The following is a 26,836-nucleotide window of genomic DNA, read 5'->3' on the forward strand; positions in this document are numbered from 1 at the left end:
GCTAGTCCAGTTTTTATTCCTATCCAAAGTGCAGCAGAGTACCACACCAGTTTGAAGGCAGAGATACAATCGGAGGGTGAATCCAGGCAGGGATGCTGGGCTCTCGGAGAGAATGTGGGCTATTTTCTGAGTTGCAATGGTAGGGGCTGTCCTGATGGATACAGGGATGTTTATCCAAACCCTGGCTGCGTAGATGGAGAAGGCCTGTTGGCTTGTTTTTTTATTTCTTCAACTTCTTCTGCAGCCTGAAGATGTTCTTGCTCTGGGTGTGCTGAGAACCACCAGAGATGGAGAGCTTGTTAGCCAGATAGGGGGCTGGTCATGATGTTTTGCAGATGATGCATTTGACTATGAAGGTGGTGTGGGCTAGCACGGAGAGTCAGTAGCCTTCCGATAGGGTGGGGGTGATGTGGTCATATTATTATTTCTGCCTCTTGATGAGGCATGCTGCAGCGTGAGGGAATCCCCTTGAGTCTGGCTAGAGTGGAGTCTGGGAGACTGCAGAGCAGGGCATTTCCACCTTCAGGGAGAGCAAGTACCGGACCTCGAACCTCCGTTCTGAATTTGCTTTCTTGGTGGAATGATTTCTGTTTCTTTAGAAGAGAGAGTTGGTGCCAAGCAGTCTTAGTTTTCTTGCAGTGTGTCGCTTGAGGGCAATGTTGGTTTACAGGGTAAGTTAGAGTGACTTGGCATTGGCTAAAAGTTGGGATTTGAGCCTATCCAGGGCTTTGTCATAGAGCCAGGCTAAGACTAGTTGTTCCTTGTTAACGGGTGTATGTAAGTAGTTCAGTTTTGTAGGGTCAAGTTTCAGGTGGGTGCTGGACATCCAGATCTGCGTAAAGTGGAGGCAGCGTCTGAGGTGTTGACTATCTAGATTAGTGGACACCTTTGTGTTGAGTTGTGTTACAGCATCATATTAATATATTTTGATGCTGTTGTAAGCAGAGTCTCAATGGGTTCTATACAGAGGGTCAAGATGGACCCTTGTGGACTCTGCACGGGATCCGGAGCACCTGTAGCCTAAAGCTTATGTGACTGATCTAGTAGTGTTGGCTGTAGGATCAGCAGGAGCACAAGTGGAGAATGTCAAAAGTTAATCCTATAGAAGGCTTCACGGGGCTGATGAAGCTGTGATCCTCTGCAGGTTCAAGTAAGGGTTCATTTTTATCCATGGTCGGTCGGATATTGTCAATGGTTTGTAAGGATCCCTGGCTGCCGGGAGATCTAAAGCTGGATTAGTAGTCGCAGGAGGTGGTTCACGAACCTTGAGGAGTTGTGCATATGATCTGGTCAATGAAGCGTAGGTGAGAGAGGGACCAGTAGTGGACGAGGTCACCTGGGTCTAGTATCCCCTCCGTTACTGTGTGCAACACATCGTGTGCTTTCCGGCATCTAAAGTTAAAGAAATCGAGCTGAAATGCAAGTATCCCTGTAGATGTTTTTAGATTTTGTTAGTTGTATTTGGTCGGCGTTAATGGTTTTTATTAATCAGTGTTCATTTAACATGCAATAATCTTAGGTCTTCAATTTAGGTTTAATAAAAACATACAATATCCTATTATTCAGGTTAAAGTTCATGTGTTGTAACTTCTGTTATGCCTTCAATGTCAAAAGACATGAAATGTCACTTCTACTACCTCCATGATTGTGGCAAATGATGATGCTTTGAAGACTACTGTCGATTGTGCTGATATAACGAAAGCTATTGCCACAAATCAGGATAATGACATTATTTTTAACCCTGGGCGTAGTTTGCGAAGTAGCGCTACGCGTAGCTATGCAAAGTGCACTTCGCACTACGCGAGCTACGCGTAGCTTCGCAAACTGCGTAGTGCACTGTGCAAGATGCTGTTCGCACTGATTGCACAGTGCCGGATGCTTGTCCGCACTGTGCAATCAGTGCAAACTGCATCTTGCACAGTGCAAGCGGTCATTTTCTGCCACTCGAGTAGATTTCTACTCGAGCGGCAGCTTTCTCAACACGGACTGGTAGTTTCTCATGGCGAGCGGTCGCGAGCATACGCGACTACTCGCAATGAGAAACCTGACCTCCCCGCATTGAGAAGGTCGCCGGGAGGTTTATTTTCCATGCTCGCGATCGGCAACTTGATGTTGCTGATCGCGAACGAGGAAAAAGTCTCGCCGGGATGTCATTTTGCTTGCTCGCGGTCGCCAACTTGACGTTGAGGACCGCGAGTAAGCAAAAAATGAGTGCTACGCTACGTGTGTTTGCACTGTGCTACGTGCAATTCGCGTAGTGCGAAGTAGAGCAAACTTCGCAAACTACGCAAGCGTAGCGTAGTGCTTTGCCCAGGCTTAATTATTTTCTAGTTGCGTGAAGGTTTGGGGGTCGAATAATTTTCAAGTTTTGAACATTCAAACTTGTGGAAAATCAGCAAACTTTGCACTCCAGGCAGTTTTCAAAGTGTGTAAGGTTTAACAGGAGATGAGTAACACCAAAATGTAACAGTTGTTTCAAAATAATTTTCTCACAGAACATTTTGGCCAGAGAAGTCCCACCCTAAAAGTAAGGTTTTGTGTTCTGTTCTCCTACAAAATGCTTTTATCAGAGAGTTCCACCTGCTATTCATCACAATTCTTGAAATCACAAAGAAGTTCAAAAAGACTTCATGAAGTTCCAGATTACAATCTAGGACTCATCACAAACCATTAATAGAGGTCCATTGCATGTATACTTTATGCCCCTCCTTGGTGTCAATGAATGTTCATTACCAAATTCAAGAGCTTGCCCACCTTGAACGAATAACTGTTATAAGATTCTATTTTGTTGCAGGGAAACTTGATGTTTCCACCGCAAGGGCGATCACCAAAGAGCCCAGTATATAAGGTCATGCCGTCTCCCTTTAACAGCCCCCCGTTGACACCCGACAGCCCCAATCGACGCTCTCGAAGCAGCGACTCTGATGTAGTTCCAGTTGGCTTTGAACAGCCGCCAGAAGGGGCCGCTCTACGAGGCTACATTAAGGTAGGTCACTTTGCACTGTCTGTTTCCATGGTAAAGTCTATTCTTTGCAGAAAGATGTTATTTTATATTATGTTCAAATGTCACTGAATGTATACTTCACCTCCAAAAGGGCGTATTGGCACTGAAGTAGACCTGCATGGTGAGGGAAGGCACAGGAAGACTGAGTCTTGCATGTGGTATTTTGTAGGAAAGTAGGATCTGCTTCTTATGGTTACCCCCACTTTTTGCTTCATGTGACACTGTTTTTGACTAGTCTGACTGGGATCCTGCTAATCTGGATCCCACTCGATCTGCTTTCTCCCTAAACTGTTATGCCATGTACCCAGGTACACTCCAGATTGGATACTAGGGTACCCTTGTCCATCCCTAGTATATGGTATCCATGTACCCAGGGCATAAGTACCCCAGAGGCCTCCCATGGGCTGAATCATGTATTATGCCACCCATGAGAGGCCATGAAAAAAAGGAACTACAGGCCTGCCATTGCAACCTGTGTAAGATGGTGCATGCACCTCTTACTTTACATATAAGATTACTAATTCTAAGGGCCACTGCACTTAAAACCTATAAGTCCCCCCTATAGCAGGCCTTAACAATCCTGAAGGCAGGGTGCTTGGTTCTAAGTGAGAGGGTGCCACTGCATGAGCAAAACACCCCTGAAGCCTACAGAGTCCATTCTCCTGGGTTGTCAGTGTATCAGCCATTTACGACACATAGAGTGGCATTATGTGACCGCCTACTGACCAACTTTAAAATGGCTGAAAGTAACCCTATCGTGTTTGGTGTCAAACATTGTGGAATCATATCTCCACATCGGTAACCGGTGTGGGGGTATGATTCCAGCCCTCAGAAGCGAGTTTCGTTGGGTCCAAGGTGTTTCCGGTACCAGCCTTCTAGTCCCAGGGAGTACAAAAGGATTGCTGCCAACCAGAGACACATTTCTGCTCTCTTGCTGTTGAGCCAAGCTCGAGCAGAGGAAGGTGGAACAATAGGCATTCTGTCACAGGGAGGTGTGACCACCTCCCAGACAGGATTTAGTGTGTTAGGGCTGGGTGGGTTCGCTTGCCAGCGACCGAAAGTCTGCATGAGGGGCACATTTGGTATCCCTGTGCATAGTCCAGCTCAAATCAGTCCTGGGAGCCATTGGCTTCTGCTCTGGCGCGAATCTGGAGAAAGGACAGGGGAATATCCTCCCCATTGTCCAGACCCTCCCCTGGGAGGGTCTCCTGAATCTGTCTAACCCTCTCCCGTGGGTACAAAAGGGCTTACCTGGCTGTAGGACCCTACATTCGATGTGGACAAGATTCTGAACCAAAAACCACTGAACTTCGACCGTCTGGACACTCTAGACTTCGCTGGACTACGTTTGGGCCCAACTTCATCTCCCATTCAGTCTGAAGCATCGTCTGTGTCCGTGCACCATAGAGGCTCCGTACAGGACTGGTGGAGCATCAAGGACAACTGAAGATATCTCCCTTGGAGTGAAGGAGTCACTCCCCTGCAACCACAGGCTCCTCATCTCAACAGACTGGTCTGCTGCTCCTGAGCTCCTACGCACTCTGAAGGCTCCAGCAACACAGGAGGTGGGTTTTCAAGTCCCTTGAGGTTCGAGCGGCCCTTTTACCAAGTTTGAGGTCAGAATCCCTTGTGGGGACTGCAATACCTGTACCTCTAAGCACTGTGGGCTTTTGCAAGTGCATATGCGTGTTGGCCATTGCCAAACAAGTGCATTGGGCTACACTGAGTGCTCCGTGGGCTGTTGTGTGGTAAACTTGCTCAAGGTCCTCTTGCGACTCCTGCGCCTCTGGCTTGTGGGTCCTCTTGAGGGTCAGCACTGCTTTTCCAGGGCATCCCTGGTTACACCAGGCTTGCCCTAACTCCCCTTGCTTTGGTGAGTCCCCTGTACCTTGCTGGTATAAACCGTAACCTTCTTTGAACTTCTGCATGGGTTGCCATTGCCAAGGCTTGTTCGTGCTCCCGCCAGACACTGACCCTCAGCACTCGACATCCTTTGTGGGACAGCTTGTATCCAGCTCCTGGTTGTCCTAGATGTCTCCTGGTCTGCATGGCTGCAGAGTCCAGAACCCCCTCAAAGCACCTGAAGTACCCAACATCGGTGGGCATTCGTCTACCGAACCCCTGGTCACTCCTGAGTGACCCAGACTTTGTCCCCTCTGCCTTCAGGTACTCTACCACAAGAATCCACCTTTGGATTCCATCGGACACTTTTCTCCTTCCCAGCAGTGGCTCTTCTTCAAAGTCCTCCATAGAGATCGACAGAAGTTTCCGACGCCACTTTAGACCTATGCACCCAGCTCCCCTGGGATAGGTAACTCTCGTACTACAGTATTCACGGGCGGGGTGGCTCTTCAACCTCCTAACTTCCACGGCGTTTCTTCTAAGTCCATCGGGAAGGGTCCTTAAACTTTCAAACTTCAACCGTGACTTCTGTTGTAATCTCAGTTTCTGATCATAGTTGGTATGCTCCGCACACCCCTCTGCCATTGCCATGTTGGTATGGCCCCCCGAGAGGTGACAGTAGAATGTTGACAGGAGAACTCTCCAGTGTCAGGAGAGCGGATGACAGGAAATAAAGGCTGTGCTTACCTCGTCTTCATTGCTTCATGAGTCTTCTTCAAACTACAACACTGGCGACGTCTCTGCGCAGGGGGCAGCCTGTCATCTCCCCTTTCGTTACATTCTCTCCTGGTTTTGCTGTCGCGTACGAGTTGGAGCAGCTTGGATCATTTTCAATCCATCTACGATGTAAACAGATGGAAGAACCGTGGCCACGGATTCCTTAACAGCCTACATGTTCACATTGTCCTCGTGGAAATTTATGAAGGAGGAGTTGATGCTTTGTGGAGCGGTGAACCTGCGAAACGTGCAGCCGAGCAAAAGCAGTCAGATGACAGCCCTGTCATCGTTCAAAGGAAGTGCCCTCCGTACGTGCTGTGGTGTCTGCGAGTCTCCGTGGAACTTCTGGGATTCCCATCTGCAAGTCTGACAGGACGAGAGGAGTGTGCGTACCTTGGCGCTCGCCTCAGTCAGCAGGCAGGCTCCGTCACGTCAGCTGGGGAAAGTCGACACGCCTCCTGTCAGTTTCACCGGCGCACCAGTCATCGAGAGCCGGTACAACGCCAGGTTCGGCGAAGCTGAGAGTTCGACACGCCTCCTGTCAGTTTCACCGGCGCACCAGTCAACGAGAGCCGGTTCAACGCCAGGTCCGGCGTAAGCGTCCCTGCCTCCGTTTTGGGTCACAAGGGCACCGATCATTTTCTGTTCCTGCGCAGCGATCTGTCAGCAAGGACAAAAGGTCGTCTTCTCAAGTAAGACTTTTCCATTTCCTTTCGTTGGGTTACCACTGTGATAGGCACACATTCTACGTGCCTTCTGAATGCTCCTGTGATGCGCACACATTGAGGGAGACAGAATCCTTACGTCTCTTCTGCTGCAGAGCGTTTTTTCTGTGATGCGCACACACTGTGCGCTACTCCACTAAGTTTCCCTACCGTGTAGCTCCAGCAGGGATCCCCCAGGGTCGGGCAAGTCATGTCAGTCAGGAAGGTGACGTATGGCCCTTGATCTATCACCTCAAAGGTTGTCTCTCCTTGTTTTACTGTCACAAGGAGACTTGGAAGTTGTTATAGACCCTTGCTGCTACATTATCCTTTTTTATGTAAGCCTCTGGTGGAGTGGGTTTCCGCTAGCTTGTGGTGGTTTTACAGCAAAGCACACCCTTCTGCTTTCCCTGCTCTCCTAGGTCCTTAGGGTGTATCCTCATACTATTCAGGCCACCTTCGTCAGCCAAGTACCCTCCATCTTACACAAGATGGGTACGCCTGGAATGAGCCAACCGCCATCATTTTTAAATGACTGTGGCGATCCAGATATTCATTGGAAGGACTGGACAAAGTTGTTCGAATCCTATTTGATTGCGATGGGCGGAGAAAGGTTCTCTCCGTTGCGTAAACAACATATACTATTGCATAATTTGGGGGTGCATGGTCGTAAAGTTTACGAAACTCTACCCGAGCCTGAATTGGAGGAAGAGGATGATGCAGATGTGTACGACATAACACTGATGAAATTGGAGATTCATTTTGGTGACAAAGTCAACGTGGTGCTTGAACGCCACAAATTCTTTAGCAGGGTGCAAGGGAAGAGCGAATCCATTAATAATTATATAGCGGCTCTTAGAGGTTTGACGCAACTGTGCGATTTTGGTGAGCTTAATGATTCGTTAATAAGAGACCAACTGGTAAGGTGTACTAACAGTGTGAAGGTGCAGGAAAAATTACTTGCCAAAAATCCGTCCTTAAAGGATGCCATTGCCATTGCCCAATCTATTGAGCACACAGCCAAGTGTGTGAGAGAAATGAAAGCAAAAGAAGAAGTGGTCGCTCCAATTCAGTGTGAAGAGTTTGAAGGGGAAGTGTTAAAAGTGCGTAATAGGGAAGGCGTGAAGAATCTAACCACTCACAAGGAAAGTCAAAATTTGAAATGTTACAGGTGTGGAAGCAGCAACCACTTAGCTAACAGTCCATTTTGCTCAGCACGTAGTGTTATGTGTAAAAAATGCAATAGAAGAGGACATTTGGCCAGAGTATGCAGGGAGGGGTCGAGTAACACTTCTAGGGTCAGCAATCCCGTTGGGGAAACACAGGCAAGATTCATTTTCCAGGTCAAGGACAGCGACGAAACAACCAAGCCCAACTATCCAAAATGTGTTATACACATAGACAACAAAGCTATTGAAGTGTTTGCTGATTCGTGTTCCCCGTATACGCTTATAAATGCAAAGGACTTCGAGGAAATTCTAGGTTGCAGTAAAAGCATGCTACATTCTCCTGACATTTCTCCTGAGGGGTACACTAGAGACCCCATTCCCCTGGTGGGGATGTTGAGTAGCCACATAGAGTTTAAAGGCAGATCTATGGTGGGTAAGGTGTATGTGGTTGAAAGGGGCGCGAACCTGTTAGGATGGCAGCACCAAAAAGTACTGGGCATTATCCTAGATCCTAATAACAAGGAACAAGTCATCTTGGTAGACACTCCCGAAAACAACGAATGCTGTCGTCTACAAAACGCCTTTCCTGACTTTTTTACTGAAAAGTTAGGGAAATTGAAAGATTTCCAGCACAAAATCAGAGTTAAGAAAGGCGCAAAACCAGTGGTTCATAGGGCGCGCCCTGTGCCGTTGCGCCTGAGAGAAGTTCTGAAAAACTAACTGGACAAACTATGTGACATGGGGGTAATACAACCCATAGATGCATCTGAATGGTTGGCCCCCCTGGTTCTAGCGTCTAAGGCCAACGATAAGGGTATCCGCGTTTGTGTTGACTTACGCAGCCTAAACGACAACATCTGGGTGGAGAGGTTTCCTCTGCCCAATATAAATGAAATGATGAGCACGATGGGTAAAGGGTGTTTTTCTCAGTCATCGATTTGTCCATGGCCTACCACCAGGTCGAGTTACACCCTGAGTCGAGACCGCTTACGGCGTTTTCCTCGCCATTTGGGGCTTACATGTTTGTAAGGATGCAGTTTGGTTTAGCCTCGGCGGCATCTATTTTCCAGAAAGTGATGCAACAGGTGTTGGATGGTATCAAGAACACATTATGTTTCCAAGACGATATTTTGATGTATGGGGCTATGGAAGAAGAACATGATGCCATTTTTAACACCGTGTGTCAAAGGTTAACCAGGGCAGGATTAACCGTGAAACTGGAAAAGTGTAAGATCAAGGTGGACTCAGTTGACTATTTGGGTCATACTATATCTAAAGAGGGTTTCAAACCAAAATACAGTTTGGTTCAAGCAATTATGGACGCCCACAACCCTACTAACAAGGAAGAACTTAAATCATTCCTAGGTCTAGCTGAATACATGTCTAAGTATGTACGGAATTTTGCAGATATGTGTGATGAGTTGAGTGAACTGTTGAAAAAGGAAAAGGAATTTCTGTGGGAGGAAAAACACAGCAGGGCTGTAAAGGCAATAAAGGTGAGCATCCTAGAGTCACCCGCGCTGGGTGCATTCGACCCATGCAAGAAAACTGTCCTGACCACAGATGCTTCCAACAAAGGGTTGGGAGCAATGCTATCTCAACATGAACAGGGGCAAGTTACCATTATTGCGTTTGCATCACGGTCACTCAACTCTGCGGAGAAGAACTATTCCGTCATTGAGAGGGAGGCATTGGCGTGTTTCTGGGCAGTGAACCATTTTAAATTTTTCCTGTGGGGGATACAATTTGTTATACACACTGACCACAAGCCTTTGACCTTCATGTTTTCGCCAAAAAATGCACACAATAATTCCCCACGCATAGCGAAATGGGTCCTGGGATTACAAAACTATTGCTTCAAAGTAGAGTATTTGCCAGGTCCAAAGAATGTAATCGCCGATTATTTGTCAAGGTCACCACTCCTGGAGTATGCCAAAGAGGAACATTTGGATGCTCCTATTTTTTCCTTGCATCTCTCTTCTTTGTCGAAGGAAGAGTGGGATGCAAGTGTGAAGGGCGACAAGGAAATGAGCATCCTCAGACAGTTAATTCTCAATGGTTGGCCTGAACACCGTTCTCAGGTTCCAGAAGAAGTAAAGGATTTTTGGGAAGTGAGATATGAATTGTCGTTAATGTCAGGTATGATACATCGGGGAAACAGAGTTGTTCCTCCCTGCAACTTGAGAGACAAGATAATTGACCTGGCCCATGAGGGTCATTTGGGGAGGAGCCTCACCAAAAACAAAGTCAGGAACTATTTCTGGTTTCCAAAGATGGACTCCATGATCGAACTTAAAGTAAAGGAATGCAATAGCTGTGCAAGTAGCGATAAGAGCAAAGTTACACGCAAAACTCCTTTATCCCCTGTAGAAGTGCCAGAAGTTCCTTGGACCAAATTGGCAGTCGACATAATTGGTCCCATGGAAGTTCTAGGTACCCAGAAGAGGTTTATGTTTGTGTTGGTGGACTACACGTCCCATTGGGTAAATGTTAAGTTCACACCGCAGACTACCACGAGTAACCTAATCCCATTCTTGAAGAATGTATTCGTGTATGAAGGCATTCCGGCAACATTGGTTACAGACAATGGAGTGCAGTTTACCTCAGAAGCTATGACCACATTTCTTGAAGAGTTAAACATAAAACACGAGAGAACTGCACTCTATTGTCCGAGAGCCAATGGGTTGGTGGAGAGAACAAACAGATTCATTAAAGAGCACATTCAGTTGGCCATCTCTGGTGGGTTCAATGTGGAAGATTCTCTGAGAGAGTGCATTTGGGCATACCACACTACCCCTAATCTGGTCACGGGAGTGTCTCCCTTTGTTAACTTAAGAGGAAGGGAACCGTGTACCAAACTGGTCCCGCACTGGTTGAGGGGTGGAAACAAGGTGATCCTAGACCATGGGGTGAGTAAGCAGCTGAGATCCCAACACCAATGGAAGTACAAGGGGTGGTATGATCAGAGTCATGGAGTCAAAACACAAGAGTACACGAGGGGTACCACAGTGGTTGTTAAGAAGCCCACACATGTACAACCAGGGTTGAGCAAGTATCATGCACACCAAAGGGTGCAAAAAGAAGGCAAGACTGTGGTTCGCCTAGAGAATGGTCAGACGTGGAGTAAGGACAGAATCGCTGCATCATCTCAACCTTAAGTTATGGTGAAGTGTGCAATGCGAACAATGTGAGTTGATGAATGTCGTGTTTTCCATATATATAGGGAGATGTGTTGTAATCTCAGTTTCTGATCATAGTTGGTATGCTCCGCACACCCCTCTGCCATTGCCATGTTGGTATGGCCCCCCGAGAGGTGACAGTAGAATGTTGAAAGGAGAACTCTCCAGTGTCAGGAGAGCGGATGACAGGAAATAAAGGCTGTGCTTACCTCGTCTTCATTGCTTCATAAGTCTTCTTCAAACTACAACAACTTCCCCATGGAATTGTACAGAGCATGCGGTCGAGTTCCCACACTGCACCCGTCCTCTGTGGGGTCCCTACTTGCTCACCTTGGGTAGTTCCTTGGGGTCCCAGCGATTCTACATACTCTAGACACTGTCTTGACTCGAGACGTGGTTCTTATACCACTATTTTAGTGTATGGTCTGGTCTCCCCCTGGAGCCCACTGTGTATTATTGCTACTTACAACTGTTTCTGTGCTACAGTATTGTGTGTGTTGTGATTATCTTCATGTACAAGATATTGTGCCGTACTAGAGAGTGTTATATTAATAAATACATATTTTTAGAACTACTGTGTGGTTCTCCTTTCATTTAACCAATATTATAAGATTATATTCTGTTAAAACAAGCTGCTTAACATTCATTCAAGACTAAGCCTGAAGGCTGCTCTCCACAGCTACCACTTGCAAAGCTTTCTAAGGTTATCTTTGACCTCTTACATCACCATAAGGGTTGTTTGGACTGGTGCAAAGTGCCCACTTTAATTAGTGGACAGCATATACCAGGCCAACTTCTCACATATTTCTATAACATGAACCGAGCCAAAAAGGCAGCAAAGCGATGTATAGATTCAGAGGCAAGCAAACGGTTGAGTGATGAGAAATTTATCTGGTTATGGGACTGGGATTGTCTTGTGATGTTGTGTTGTTTAAAGACATGAGCCTTCAACTCTTTCTTACATTGGAGCTGTGCTGGGGCACTCCTATAGCTTTATAGCCTGCCGCTGAGGGCTATACTGGTTTTTAAAGGCCCTGGACCCCAGTTATAGGACCTAGCCGCAGGCAAGGGCCTATAACAAAAGGAGAGGGCCTTTAACAACCAGTATAACCCGAGGCAGAAGGGCTAAAAGGCTATTAGAAGATTCCACCCACTGAGGGTAGAATGTTCTAAAAATAAAAAGGGAGAAACAAGAAGACAAACATTGGGATGTTGTTGTTCTGGTCTTATACCAGCCATTATAAGCCCAGAGCCACTGCATTGTCTTCAATAGAGCCCTCAACATTCCATTGTTGTAATTTAGCCTTATAGCCCGCTGCAGTGGGCTATACCGGCCATTAAAGGTCCGCTCCAGGGTTAAAGGCCTGAACCGAAGGCGAGGACCTTTAAAAAGGGAGTGGGCCTTTAATGGCCGGTACAGCCCAGCTACAACGGGCTATTAGAACATTCCACCACTAAAGGGCAGAATGTTCTAACAAATAAAACAAAGATCTCAAGAAGCCCTGAGACTTTTGTTCACAGCAAGAGCTGTGAAGACAAACATTGGAATGTTGAAGGTTTTAACACCTGTTAGAAGCCCTGAGCCACTCCATTGTCTTCAATGGCGCTCCCAACATTCCAATTTTCTATTTATGGATACAGAGGTGTTGTTCCAGATCCTCGGTGCATGGATGGAAAATGCCTGTTTTTCTTTTTTACTTTTACGCATCTTTGTCTTCAGTTTGATGGTTAGCTGGCTGCGGGTGTGGCGAGAGCCACCAGAGATGACAAGCTTGTCTGCAAAATAGGCAGTGGTGCTGGTCATGATGACTTTGTAAAAAACGCAGCTGGTTTTGAAGAGGATGCAGGCTGCCAAGGGAGTCAATGGAGTTCCATCATGATGACAGTGGTGATATGATCATATTTCTTCTCACCCTGGATGAGGCGTGTATGAAACATTTAAGGAATACAAGCGTGGAGTTTGGGAGGCCATTGAGCACTGTTTTACCACCATCTAGAAGCGAGGGATGGGGTCTTGAATCACAGTTCTGAAGTCGCTTTCCGAAAAACTGTTTCACTTTCTTTAGAAAGGAGAATTGGTGACAGGCATTGGTTGTGAAAGCCCTTTCCCTAACCCTGCAGCAAATCTGGGGGTGATCCACTGTCCTTCCCATCCTGGAAGGAGAGTTACTCCAACCATTGGCTGCAGGAAATCCCTGACTATTTCCAGGGGTGGACACGGGTTGGAGAAGAGTTTGGGTATGCAACCAACCTATTTGTGATGGGTAGTATGCCTTACACATTTGTTAGGCATACTACCCCAATGAGCAACCATTGCTCACCCTCTGATCTTGATTCACTATCAACAGTAGCAAATGAATGTGCACACACCAGTAACCCCCGTTGGATTCCTGGTAAATGAATAAAAGGAATTTTATGTAATACATTTAATTGACCACTGAATTTACCATTGTGAATAGGGCCCAAAGTTTCTATTTTGCCAGTACCATAAGTGCCCAAGGAAGGAACACGTGATCTTGAAAGTTTGCAGAAGAGAAATACGCTAAGTTAATATATGTATCATTAATGTAGCACATCAATGCATGTTGTGTGTGTAAGTTTTTTAAACTATTCTATTCGCTTGGCTATCATCATATGCGCCATAATTTTACAACCCAGAGTATGAGAGTATGCCAGTATGTTGGCATGCTTGGCAACATGTTAGTTTGTAGACTTATATAGTGCAGCTTGTCACCCGTGAGAGTATCCAGGCGCTGTCCATGTGCACGGGGAGATTACATGATTTAGCCAGAATCACAGGATGTTGCCCGACACAGAGACTCAAACCCGGATCCCCAGTTCCTTAGTCGGCAGCTCTGGCCACTGAGGCACATCCTCTCTCTGAGTTAATTCAATTATTGGCCCAAAGCATGTTCATGAGAAAAGATGAAGCTGTTTGATGAGGCGACCAACAAGAAGGTGGAATGCTCATTAGGTGCTGTTTCTAGAAAAGATTCTTCAGGGAGCGCTCCAAGGTAAATGCACATGCGGTCTCCTATGTGGCATTGTGGTTGGACATTATACAGTTGGGTAGTAGCTGCCTCCTCAAAATTCCTGCATCAGTATTGGCCAGTATCACATATTTATTCTTATTTTGATTCTTTCAGCTCAGGCCAAAGGGGTCCTTGAAACGACGACCCCCCAGCCGAAAGTTCAGAAAATCCCAGTCTGACATGGGCGATGAAGACTTTGGCTCTGTGGCGCCACCCAAACAGAACGGTGAAAAGTCAGAAGAGTGTGATGAGGTGTTTGATGCGAAGAGTGGAATGCCACCTCAGCCATCGGACCGGGCAGGAGACCAGGGTGTACAACAGATATCGGATGACAAAATACCCACGAACAATACTGCTGGGGTAGAAAAGGCTGAGAAGGACACCGATAAAGCTGAGGCAGACAAGCAAGAGTCCGAGGAGAAGAAGAGGAAACAACGCACTGAACATGGAACAGAAAAGGACATGGCACATGCAGAAGTGGCTGCTGAAAAGACAGACAAACCGGAAACAAAAGAGAGCCCTACGAAGTGCCACGAGCCTGCAGTCACCACAGAGACAGTCGGCGAGGCTGACCGCACAAAGACCGGTGCAGTGTCAGCCACAGAGGAGAGCAGCTCCAGCCAAGAGGTAGGTGGCTCACACTGTTCACACAGTTCTCTGATATATGACCAGACCCTGACTCTGTTGACAATGCTACATGTGATAAGTAGTGCAGCAGGCATTTGTGTGTGTTTTATTATGCACAATATTTTGGCTAGGCATTTATTTATACTGCACAGTATTTGAGTTGGGTGTAAATCACACAGCACTGGCATTCTCTGCCCTAGCAAGAGGTCCCTGATAGCCACAGTGTTCATTGTGTAACATGCCAAGAAAATAGTCCTACTCAAGTGGGTGAACTAGCCAGCCAAAATGATTATTTATGGCTCTGGTATGCTTATCACAGTATAATCATACATTTGTATTATCCATACCTTACTGCTGAAACTCAATTTTTTTGTTCATACCAAACATCACTGGTCACAAAAGGGTCACCCCATTATGCTTGACTTCCGATTCCCAATTATATTCTTCATGGTTACCCATACTTTCAACACTATCAGGGCAAAGAATAGTCAAATGGTTGTGTTATATTAACGTTAGTGTGAGAATTTGTTTTATATTGAATATTCCCCCCCCCCCCCCAAAAAAAACCTAATATACCAAAGTCATTTGGCCCAGGTGGGCGAATAGTTAAATTTGGGTCAACATTATCAAGAGTCAAAGATATTATCACCAGAAGGTACATGTTATACCATTGCAATAATTAAGGCACTTCATATTCCATGAGGTTGTATGTGTTGGTATAGAACACCGATCAACTAGTGTCTGCTCCTTGTTGCCTACATTTGTCACCGCTACACCCAAAGTGACTCACATTCTAAGTTGAAACCATGGATAGACCACCTCATTATACAGAGAGAGAGGTAGGTACAGCAAACTATAGGTGTATGTGGAGGTCTTCCTCCATGTTAAGTTCATTTAGTTCTATTATGTACCTAGATACCAATTGCCTTAACGATTTTTCACGATCACCTCCTCTGATGTTAGCAGGAATGGCATCTATCACAAAGTATTTGAAGCCAGTGTTGTTACTTTGATGCTGTTCCTCAAAATGTCTGGTGGTAGGGTAAGCTTTGTGGCCATTTGTGACTGTCCTTAGATGCTTTTAGATCCTCTTATGGACTTGGAGAATGGTGCTCCCTACATATATTAACTTGCAGGGACATTGTACAACATGAACTGCATGGTCTGCTTTGCACTGATAACTCCCACCGATCTTTGTACTCTTTCTGGAGAAGGTGTCGTGTATTCTTTAGTGTTGATGCCATGTTGGCATGTCTTACACCAGCCGCACCTCTTCAAGCCAGAGCTGTGGCTCAGCCAAGTGGTTTGGGCAGATGTTACTATTTCAGGTCTGCTTTTGACTAGATCCTGTCTCGTGAATTTCGCTCTTAAATGTTATCCCTGGTCTGTGGGGGGCAACTTTCCCCATGACTAGATAATTTTTAATCATGTGCCAATGCTTCTGCAAGGTTGACCTCATAGCACTTTCTTATTTGTTATATGCTGTGGTGAATCTGAAATGTGGGTCGATTTGGTTATTACTCTTAACAGTTTTACTCGCAAATAGCAGTTGTTCCCTGGTTTTAGATTTGGCCCTCTTCTTGGCCTAATCTAAACAGTTTTATGAGTATCCCCTATCTGCAAATCTTGTTATCAGGTCTTGAGCGCTCCATCTTCTTTGATTTCACTGCAATTGCATTTAACGTGCAAGCTCTCGCCATATGGGATACTGCTGACTAAACTGAAAGGGTGAAAACTGGTAGCGTGAAGTAGTATGTTGCCTGAGTTGGGTTTGTGTAACAATTTTGTCTCTAACTTGTTGCTCTTGATATACACTGTGATATTGAGGAAATGAACCTCTATGTTGCTAATAGTGAGAGTAAATTGAGGTTGTTGGTCTCTATTCTCAAAAAATGACATTGCACTGTTTTCCGTGCCTCTCCGCACTACGAACAGGTCGTCAATATATCTACTCCAGTGAATAACATGGTCACACCAGTCTTGGTAGTATTTGGTCTGGATCCCCTGCTCCTCTCCCTAGACAATATACAAATTAGCATAGCTGGGGGCGAAGCAGGTGCCCATTGCCATACCACGATTCTGATGAAAAAGTTCCTTGTTAAAGAGAGCAAAATTGCCTTCAAGACATCTCTATATCATCAGGGCCGGACTGGCCGTAGCGGGCACCGGGCAATCCCCCAGTGCGCCGCAAGGGTGGGGGCCGGTTTTGGGCCCCTGGGGGCCGCTTTTATTACAGGGCCGTTTTTGCAGCATAGCTGCAAAATTGGCACTGTAACAAAATCGGCCGAAAACCGGCCCTGGCAAAGAGCTGGGCCGCACCCCCACCCAGTGGGGGGGGGGAGGGAGGTGGGGGCGGCCGAGCACTTTGCCAGGGCCGGTTTTGGTTCCCAGTCCGGCCCTGTATATCATAGTTAATAACATTTCTGTATGCTTCCATAATGAAATTGGTCTAGCCCCAAGATATGGCGTACAACCGTCAGCCCATCTGTATGACATATACTAGTGTACAGTGTAGCAGTGTCTATGGTAATTAGTATATAGTCACTTTCCCAAGGCAGATCATAAATCGTTCTGAGGAAGTCACCAGTATCCTGGGTATAGGAAGACCGGTTTCTCACAAAATTACACAGGAAAGGCTCCACATATTTGGAAGTATTTTCAAATGCACTGCCCAGTGCCTTAATGATTGGATGACCTGGAGGTTACTTTTATCTTTATGCACCATAGGAATATATATTTATATAAATTCTGATAGCTCAATATATATATAAATCACTTCTCTTATTGCTTCCTCTGCCATAAAAGTCATGTCATCAGTCCGTCACTTAGGTGCCTCTGCACTGCTTGCCTCTATGGATCATAGCCTTTTCAGGCAACTAGCAACGCCAGCAATTGGCACCTCCTGATACCCTTTCTACACCATATTGTCTTTGGAAGATGGAGTAAGCACCCGCCCACCTCCTTAGCAACACTGAAAGCCTTCAAACAACACTGCTACATCCAACCTGACACCAGAGTAAATACCTCTCAAAATATGATGAATCAATGGGCTACGGATGACAGTAAAACAATGCATCTCCATTGCATGGACTTCTCATGCTTTACAATGGAGGCACTCTTTAGTTATGTGGACTAACACTAGCAGCCTGTGAGAGATAGTAATACTCTGGCCTGATCCAGTGGTTGAGGGGGACTGATCAATGCCCCTCTCTGTGTATGATTGGGTGTTGTTTACATGAGCTGTGAGAAACAGCTAAACCGGTCTGTAGCAGGAACTAAAAATGAATGTGGCAGTACACGCAGAATTGATGTTAGTATTTGGATACTTTAGAGTGAATAGTTGGTGGTGGTTATTCTCTTGTTATCCAATGGCTACATCAGTAATGTACTAGCTTACCCTCACAATTCAGTTTCTTACGATTGTTAGGTTGACCCTAATACCGTGAAGAAGTGGAAGGTGGATAACTTGTGGCCACCTCATAGGGGCCTTGCTAGTTGTCGATTAAATCTCAACTGATATCCAGGGTATACATACGTTATTTTTTTAATCCTATGGTGTTCTCTTGACTTCTTGCTTGACATAGACTGACATATTTCTTCCTTTTATTTTCCTCTTGTGGTTTTGGTGAAGGGTTTGTGTAAACCCCCGTCAGAATTGGAACTCTGTTGAAAGGCTTTTCCCTCTGATTCATACACTTATCACACCGTAGTACGCAGACAAAAAAGGCATTTTAAGGGCTCATCTTCTTTACCTCTCCTGCTGTCACATCTAGAACAAGATGTAAATAGAGGAGCCATATTCTCAACAAAGAGAAGCTTCTTTTTTAAATCTTGGAAGTTGAATCTCTGAAGACAAACCTGAAAATTCAGAAAAGCCCAAAGGAGGTTTAAGAGTAGCCAGACTTGAAAATATGGCCTCGTGAAGAGCCTTAATTATGCATCCTGTCTTGAACCAGACTGATGTAAAGCACTGGTTGTACAAGAGACTTGAGATCTGTGACTTTTAAAGGGATAATCTCTCATTTTTCTTATGTATAATATGGCAGAGTCCGTTTTAGGTTGTAGAAATGACAACATGCTTTCTGTATTTTATTTTTGATTTTTAATGATAACTCTATTTTCAAAAGTATTTCCAGATCCAGCTGAAACAATGGGAACATCCAAGTTGTTATGGATAACTACAGAGATGCCGTGATGGAGAGCAAGGGGGAATAGAAAACCAGGAAATTTTGTTTATTCGTATGTGGCTTCACGTTCACCCAAAATTTCCAAGACTGTACTTTGGCTCCAATGCCTGAATAAGTAACCAAAACATTTTGGCCAATTAAGATACCTTGAGAACTCTTTTCCTGTAAAATGAGAAGATACTTTCCTCCTAGGAAAATATAATCTGGGAAGACATTCTTTGAGAACATTCACTTAAGCCCCTGCAATGTTTTGCATCTTCCATCCCTCCCGGGATTCATCCTGTTTTCCCTATAATAGCTATCTATTTTATAATTGTTAATGCTCATGTCTCTCTGTTAGACCTATGTATCTTATCACCTTATCCTACATGTATAGTGCAGGATCCCCTTCACAGGTATAAACAACCCTTTTCCTTATACCTTTCTATAGTGTTCAACATGCCTGGGTTTGATAATCTCCGAAAAAAGGGCAGACATAGAACCCAGGACCATATTTATCAAGCTTTGGTTCGCTTTTGCACCACGTAGGCATGGTGCAAAATGACGCAACCCTTGAAATGCAATTTATCAAGTCACGCTAGATCCCATTGTGTGGCCCTGAGTGGATTGATAAATCTAGAGTAACGCAACACAGCACAAATTACTGCCTTGCATTACTCTGCCCCAGGGAGGCGTTCAACTGGCATTGCATGGGTGTTCCACGCAACACCCATGGATTTTGACACATTCCCAGATTTACCAGAACTGTTAGACCCGGGAATGCACCAAAATGTTACACCTTCCAAGGGGAGCCGTAATAAGGAGGAATATCTTCATTTCTCCTTGTTACTACCTCTTTCTATGTGTACTGCACTCTGCAGCACTCATAGAAAGAGGAAAATGCCTCTCAGGATTGCCTGTTCCCGAACAAAACAATCCTCCTTACAACGCAGGCACCCTTGCACCATGTGGAAGGCTGCCAGCGTTGGCACTAGGCAACACATTGTACGCCAGCTCTAGGGAAAGGTAGGAATGTGCCTTATCGTGATAAATACGGCGTATTCCTGCCCTTTCTCTGTAATGTGGTGCAGCAGGGTGACTTGCTGCGTTACTATTTGATACATATGGCTCTTTGTGCTAAGTGGACTTCAGAAATGCCTATGGATCCCAGCTGCCCCCTCTGTTCATCATCGGTCTCAGACCACTAATGTCCCTGTTAATGGAGAGGGGTTTTTAATTCGCCTTTGTTAAATGGCTGACACTCAGACTTCTTTGTGTATCATTGTTTCTCCAAAGCACCAGAAAGTCATGTGATATAGGAGAAAGGCAAAGGACCTAATAGGCAGAAACTTAATGCTACAGTGACTGCGGTTACGTTGCTTGGGGCATACCATTACCTTAAATGTATGTCCATGAGACAGTCCATTCTCCGTTCTTTGGTCACAAAATTATTCTTCTGCGAGAAAATCAATACTTTGAGAGTTCTATTCGATGACGATTTCAGGATTAAGTTGTGCTGTAGTGTTCCTTCCGGCCAGCTGAGCTCCATCCCTTACCTTTCATCCCGGGAACCAGTTCAGGTACTGGCGCGAGTTTGATAAATTTAAAGATGACTTATGCAAACTTAGTATTCAAAGGTCTTCTGAAGGCAGAAGTCTGGCCAGTTTTCCTCCTGGTCTCTTGAGTTATGGATAAAGCAAAGGAGACTGCTACACCTTTGTTCAAAGAAATTCACAAGTTTCTCTTATGTCACACATAAGAATGTTAAAAGGATTTTACCATATCAAGGAAAATTGCATTTGTCCTGCTGCAGCCTGATTAAAAGGAAATTTCTGATGCCTTTTGGTATAAGTTGACAAGCCACTAGTTGTCTCTGTCAATCATGGCCCAGGTTACATTTAGTATTTTATAAATATTTGTTTGGTCTCCTTGCATGCATCATCTTGCCTTGTACGTTTGATGGAAAAACGTTTTGCAGCATGTGCCCCTCACAGTGAGTCCCTTTGCTAAGGTGATCAAAATATACTGTTGGCTCCTCCAGTCTAATTTAACGAATGGGGTGGCGGGTGGGTAAAGCTGCATATTGTAAACATTCTTGTCATCTATACAGCTACTTTGCTTTATGTAAATGTATTTGTACTTATATAGCGCACTTCTACCCAGAGGTCTCGTAGCGCTATATTTATACCGCTGTGGAACCCTTCCTGGTTTTCCTGTGGGATGTCCACTCCTGGGCACCCCCCAAGGTGAAGCCAGGCATCCTAGCACTGTGGGGGCCGTTGTGGATATTAAGCAAGCTATTGCCTAGAATTGCACAGTGGGACCCATGATTAGAATAGGCACCGAGGCGAGAATTATCAGGTCCGGGGAAATTGAATCCAAAGCCGCCGAGGCGGGAATTGAACCCTGGTCCCGGGCCAGACCTCTGCATCAGGGTCTGCCGCTCTAACCATTTAGCCACACTTCTCCACACTTCTCTTCTTATAGCTCGGTAAACGCTGCATTGGTATTATACATATATTATTAAAGATTTTGTAGCCGACATATATTATTGAAGGTTTTCCAGTGGAACCACGAATGCACTCAAATCATTTACCCCTGAGCATTCACCAGTTTCAAAAAACAATGTAAACCTTTCTAATTGATGATACTAGTCATTTGTGATTAAATTATTTTGTATGTTTAAAAAAAGGGAAATTTGGTTCACAGTGTTTAGTGTCAATTATAAAGTCAATCAAATGACATGGGATTTTACTCTGGTAACAAAATTTTAAGGGCCTGATTTAGATTTTGGCATGCAGGTTACTCCGTCTCAACGGTGACAGATATCCTGTCCGCCGAAATGTAAATCCCATAATATCCTATGGGATTTATATTTTCAACAGACGGAATGTCCATCACCATTGTGACAGAGTAACCTGTCCGCCAAAACTCTAAATCAGGCCCACAGTCTGGTCCAAACCCACTGAGGCACCCACATATTCTTGGTACATAGGTCCATGGTGCTGTGCATAGTGTCTTCAGCAGACCTCCAACAACTCTTGCTGAGAAAATCCTCCCCACATTCTCTTTTGCATGTTGGCACAGCATGGCCGATCGTATGCCACCCAAGCAGCATCTATGAATGCTCTTATGCTAAAAGACACACACATTCACAGGATGTTCTTTGCCATTGTGTCCCATGATGCAGGGGTTGACTCTGGTCTACGGTCTCCATTTCCATTCCCTGTATGTATAACTCAAAAGTTCAACACAAAAAGATGACTGTTCACATGAGGAACAGGGTCAAGACTGATTTGCATATGGCTGGGTCCAATTTAGGGTGGCATCAGCGGCGTCACTATGGGGGTCCGGGGGGTGCGGACCGCACCGGGTGACACCCCTCACACGGGGTGACACCAAAGGGCCGGTGTTTGCCGTGCAGAGCAACACAACGCAACGCAACCTAACTTTCAGGAGGAGGAGGAGGTGCCTGTGCGCAGTGCGCACTGTCTCCTCCTCCGCCGTCTGCGCGCCTTTCTAGGCAGTGGCGTCGTCGCTAGAGTAGAGACTCTAGACCCGGGTGCAGGCGGCTGATGACCAAGTTATTTTCGCGTTCTGTCTCGGTGCAGGGTACATGGCCGTTTCCATTTGGCAGCCTCACAGAGGTTACCTGGACGTGAGGCCAACAGCTGGCGCAGGACACCGGCCTCCAGGTGAGTAATAATGGTGCAGCAGCCTCAAAGTAACACAGAGGTCGGTGCATTTTTCCGTATGCATTTTTCATAAATGAAGTCTGCTCTGCTGTATGTATGTATGTGCTTTTTTTTTTTTTTTACTCTTTACAAATCCTGTTATGGATCGTTTTGCACTGGAGTGTCAGTCTAAAATTTACCAAGGGGATATTTACAGCCTTTAAATAAACAATGAAGTTACCTACATTTACAACTGCATTTCACACATTATTTGTTTTTTTAATAAAGGTATGTTACTTACGTTACGATTAAGTACTCTAGTATGGATCGGTAGCGTGTCATGTAGCATACGCAAGGAAGGAAATGGCCTACCTGGATGCTGTTTCAATTACCAATTTGAGCAATATTCATGGTTTGGTAGGCCCCCCCCGGCCCCTGGTCGCCAGTGCCACTGCACCAATGGGAAACGAATCCCCTGGCCTGGATTCAAGCCCAGGTTCCAAAGTCAACAGCTTTGCCACTAGATGCATGATGGCAGACACCTCTTTATGGTATGAGAGTCTTGCCCAGTGCGTAATTTAAATTGAGCCGCATCCAGGTGTTTATAGCTGGCGACAATTGGGTTGTAGTTGAAGGCAGTGTGAGTTTTTCTCAGTGAGACAGTATGGTGTTCAGTGGGGGAGAGGATGTGGCACTATGGCCAGAATTGCTGAATTTGGAACTGGGGAACCAGGTTCAGCCTTAATAACCAGTCCGCCTGACCACTCTCCTGAGAGAGCACTATCTCATGCTAGACCATAGAAGGCTTCGCAAGACATTAGAAGCCCCGGTGTTGTAGCACCAGCAGGTGGACCCTAGCATGACAAGTGTAGGTTAACTTTCAAGGCTTGTCCACCACTATTCATACTGAAGTTCACCTCCAGTCTTGGAGGCAGGCCTATGAAGCAGCACACCCTAGAACAACAGTGACCCTGTCACTGAGATCACAGGACCCTTGAGAAGGGCCAGCTCTAGGGCGGTGCAACCGGTGTGACCGCACCAGGTGCTGAATTTAGGTGGAGGCATCATTTTGGCAAGTATGTTATGGTTTTTAAAGCGCTTGCTGCCTACTTCCTGGCCTCCAGCAATTTTCAGTAACAATAAAAATGTCATGATGACTCTGGTGATTAATGCTCTTCGTAGAGAGATCGGAATTTTGTCTAATGGAAGATTTGAATCATGGAAAGGTAGCTCAGAGGGTTAATGTACCTGCTGCAAAGAACATGTACCATGCAGATCACAAAGTGCACATAATGTAAATAGGCCAGTGGGCTACTGCTTTTGTCAGAGAGATCCTTTTGTTACTTTCAGTTTATAAGTTAAAATCCTAACATAGAACAGTGAGCTATTAACTGTCATCTACTCCGCAGCAACACAAGTCAAATTTTTTATTAACTTTTGATACGTTTGAGCTACAAACAATTTATTAGTGTAAATGGTCAGATCATGCTGCAGATCTTGCATTATGAGGCAAATATGGCAGAGCCATTATTATTTAGAAAACATTTGCAAACTAGGATTTTTAGCCATTCATGTTTGAACTGCTGTTGTGGAAAAGAGAGAAGTGCTGATGACAAACTCCATGGCTCGGAGACAAATGGCTTGTGCTGTTTATTGTATTTGGGGACATTCTGTGATTAGAAGTATATCCCACTTTATGAATACATTTTACTGTCAATAACTCATTATAACCTTAAATAATCATGTGTATTCATTGGTTGATAAAACTGGGCAGTGAAACCAAACAAATACAAAAAATTGGGATGTTTGCGCATTCTGGCCACACCTCTGGCTCCGCCCACTGATCCAATCCATGGGTTATTCCCGCCCTCTGATTCTCCGCCCACAGTTCCCCCTACTTTTTTTCCCCACTTTGACCACTGATATATTGTGTTGCGGATAGTGGGAACACCATACCAGTACAAAGTACCATACCTGTGATATTATAAATTCCAATAAACTGTTGACTAGCAGGTAGCCCACTGTACAACCTGATTAATATCACACTGTTGTTAACAGGCACAGGGGTCTCTGTCTGCAGAGGCACGACTGGGCGCTCACTGTCTACACAGATTTGGGAGGTAGAAGAATACATTGGTTATATTTAAATTCATGTTTCATGCTCGACATTTCATTTTTTAGTGTTCTCTGTAGGAATGTCTGTGATTTATGACTGGGTATCCTGGTGCTCTATAAAGTAATCATTTACTATGCATTAAAAGTTAATACAATCTAATATGTAATGAAAAATGTGTTGAAAAATGCCTTGTTTTGGCCTTTCTGTCTCCCAAATTTTCTTGGGGGGGGTGGGGGGGGGGAGAACTTCAACCCCCCAAACTCCCCCTAGTAGTGGTTGCTCACTGTGCTTGCTCACTACAAACCATGTGGGGGCTGGTCTCACTTTTACTTTGTTCTCTCTGATTCACTACTTGTGTCTATTTTTGGTGCTCTCTGAAAGAATGTCTATGGGTACATATGACTGGGTGGGTAACCTGATGTTCTTTAAGGTCATCATCTACTATTTACTGCGCTTTGAAAGTTGATACAATTTGAATATGTAATAAAAAATGTGCTGTAAAATTCACTATCATGTGACCTGGCAACCATCTGTAATTTGAAATGTGAAGACGACACAAGGGGTGAATCTGTGGCGCTATCATTTTTCAGACCATTTACTTCTGTCACTCCCATCAGAGTACAGAAAGGGGGGCGGGGGGCTATATTTGGCTGCCCTTTATTGGGCATTTATGTACTATTGAACTGAGACCTTTATTTGGAATAGCTTGTAGGAGCACCTCCCCCCCGATGTCCAAGCCTGGGTGGGAGGCTCAACTACGGTGTCATTGTCACACGACTCCACCATGGTGGAGAGCTGCCTGGCAGAAACGCATCCATCAGTTTAATCTGGTTAAACCGCCAGGCACGCCCTGAAATGAGAGGGAAGCCGGACTCGGAGCGGAGGAGGTCCATGCGGTAAGTCGTGAGGGGGTGACACCATGAGTTACCCGCACCGAGTGACACCAACCCTAGTGACGCCACTGGGTGGCATAATGAGCAAAACAACGATGGATTAAACCCAGATCTGTGACTGGGGGTGAGTGGTTGGAAAGTTTCAGCACTCTGTCCATCATCTTGGTATGTTTGCTTACTCAAAACCTCCACAGTGCAGCAACCGTATGATGGAGAGACAAATATCTCTTCCAAATCTCAAATGTGAGTGCAACATTACCTTTCTTTCTACCCCGGGTTAGTTAGTGGGGAAAATCAAGGCAAAGAAGCTTTATTGTTTTCTGGAATCGACCGGCGAAGTTGAAAGGCCTCCACAGAATGAGGACAGAAACCACTCAGGTTTTGGCCACTGAAAAGACCAGAGCAATGAATGACGTTCACAATATGGCTGGAGCAATCCTTTCAAACCTATCCACTGAATTTGACACAGGGATCCACTTTATTCTACTGGAGCGCCTTAAAGAAAATGGCATTGATGGTCCAGTCAATGTAGGCCCTCTTGTCTCCCATCATCAGGTGTTTTGGATGTAACGTACTTTCCTAATCGGCTGACGCCCCAATCATCATCCACTTGAATAATCAGTTGCCATCTTCCCTGACCAATAAATGCTAAAAATAAAATAGAACATGTCGTGAAGCCTAAAATTCATCTAGAATTTAATGCAAAACAGCAAGTAGCACAGCATAAGATCAAAGACAATTGTCCTTCCAACTGGCCAGGACTTTCACTGGAAAATGGACAGATGGAGCATTGAGCTAACATTTGTAGAAAATTAGACCAGTATATATATGCGTTTTCTCAATACAAGTCAATGGAGCTCAACCACGTGTCAGAAACGTGTTACTCTCACTGAAAACATATCGACTGAGCAGACGGCAGGACCATCTCCACAAGAAAACGCTGGATGTTCTTGTGGAGAAGATTTCATTCATATATGCAATGCTAGGTTCAGTATTCTGCTGCCAAATGCCAGGTTTGCAATCGGGATTACACTGCTAGGAAATGTGCAAAGGTACACCCCCTAAGCCCTGTTGCTTTTGGCCGACTAGAGGCATGTAAATTAGCAAGCATATTCAGTGCCACAGGAAGCTTCAAACAACTATACAATGACATCCATATTTGGTTAAACTTGTTGATACATTCTGGGTTATGTACGCGATTACTAACATTATATTACATAGAAGTATATGAACATGATACAGCAAGATTTAGGTTTTCACGCTGATGACCACACAGTAGTAAGTGGTGGCCTAAGATTTCAGAGTTGTTTGTCAACAAGATTCTAATTCTGGGAAAGACATTCTCTGGCCCAGCAGAATGGGAGACACTCCCTCTACACTTCCGCAAGGTAATCTCTTGAGTGTGACGCTAGATCACTGTCTTACCTTGAAACTGCAAGTTAACGCTGTATGCAGAGCCCGTTGTCAATGGCTGTTTGTCTTTAGGCATGTTCTACTTTTTCTCCCAACAGAACTGCATGCCCAGGTTGTGGCCACCTCTTCATTGCCAAGTATCTATTAACGTAACATTCTCAGTATACGATCGCCCTCTTCTGCCCTGACAAAATTAGAGTGTAGACAAAACACTACTGGGTATTTGATGTATCACCTGAG

At 45.2% G+C, this 26,836-nt stretch overlaps 1 protein-coding gene across 2 annotated transcripts in view; it reads left to right on the top strand.

Annotated features, from left to right (window-relative positions):
• Positions 1 to 26,836, top strand: part of RCSD1 (RCSD domain containing 1) — a 231,137-nt gene that overhangs the window by 199,710 nt on the left and 4,591 nt on the right. For both annotated transcript variants that reach the window (XM_085621127.1, XM_085621128.1), the window contains 2 exons: positions 2,795 to 2,986; positions 13,822 to 14,334. In XM_085621127.1, coding sequence (XP_085477253.1) covers positions 2,795 to 2,986; positions 13,822 to 14,334 — 705 coding nt within the window. The remainder of the gene's footprint in view (positions 1 to 2,794; positions 2,987 to 13,821; positions 14,335 to 26,836) is intronic.

The sequence above is a fragment of the Triturus cristatus genome, chromosome 8, assembly GCF_964204655.1.
Source record: "Triturus cristatus chromosome 8, aTriCri1.1, whole genome shotgun sequence".
Lineage (NCBI taxonomy): Eukaryota > Metazoa > Chordata > Amphibia > Caudata > Salamandridae > Triturus > Triturus cristatus.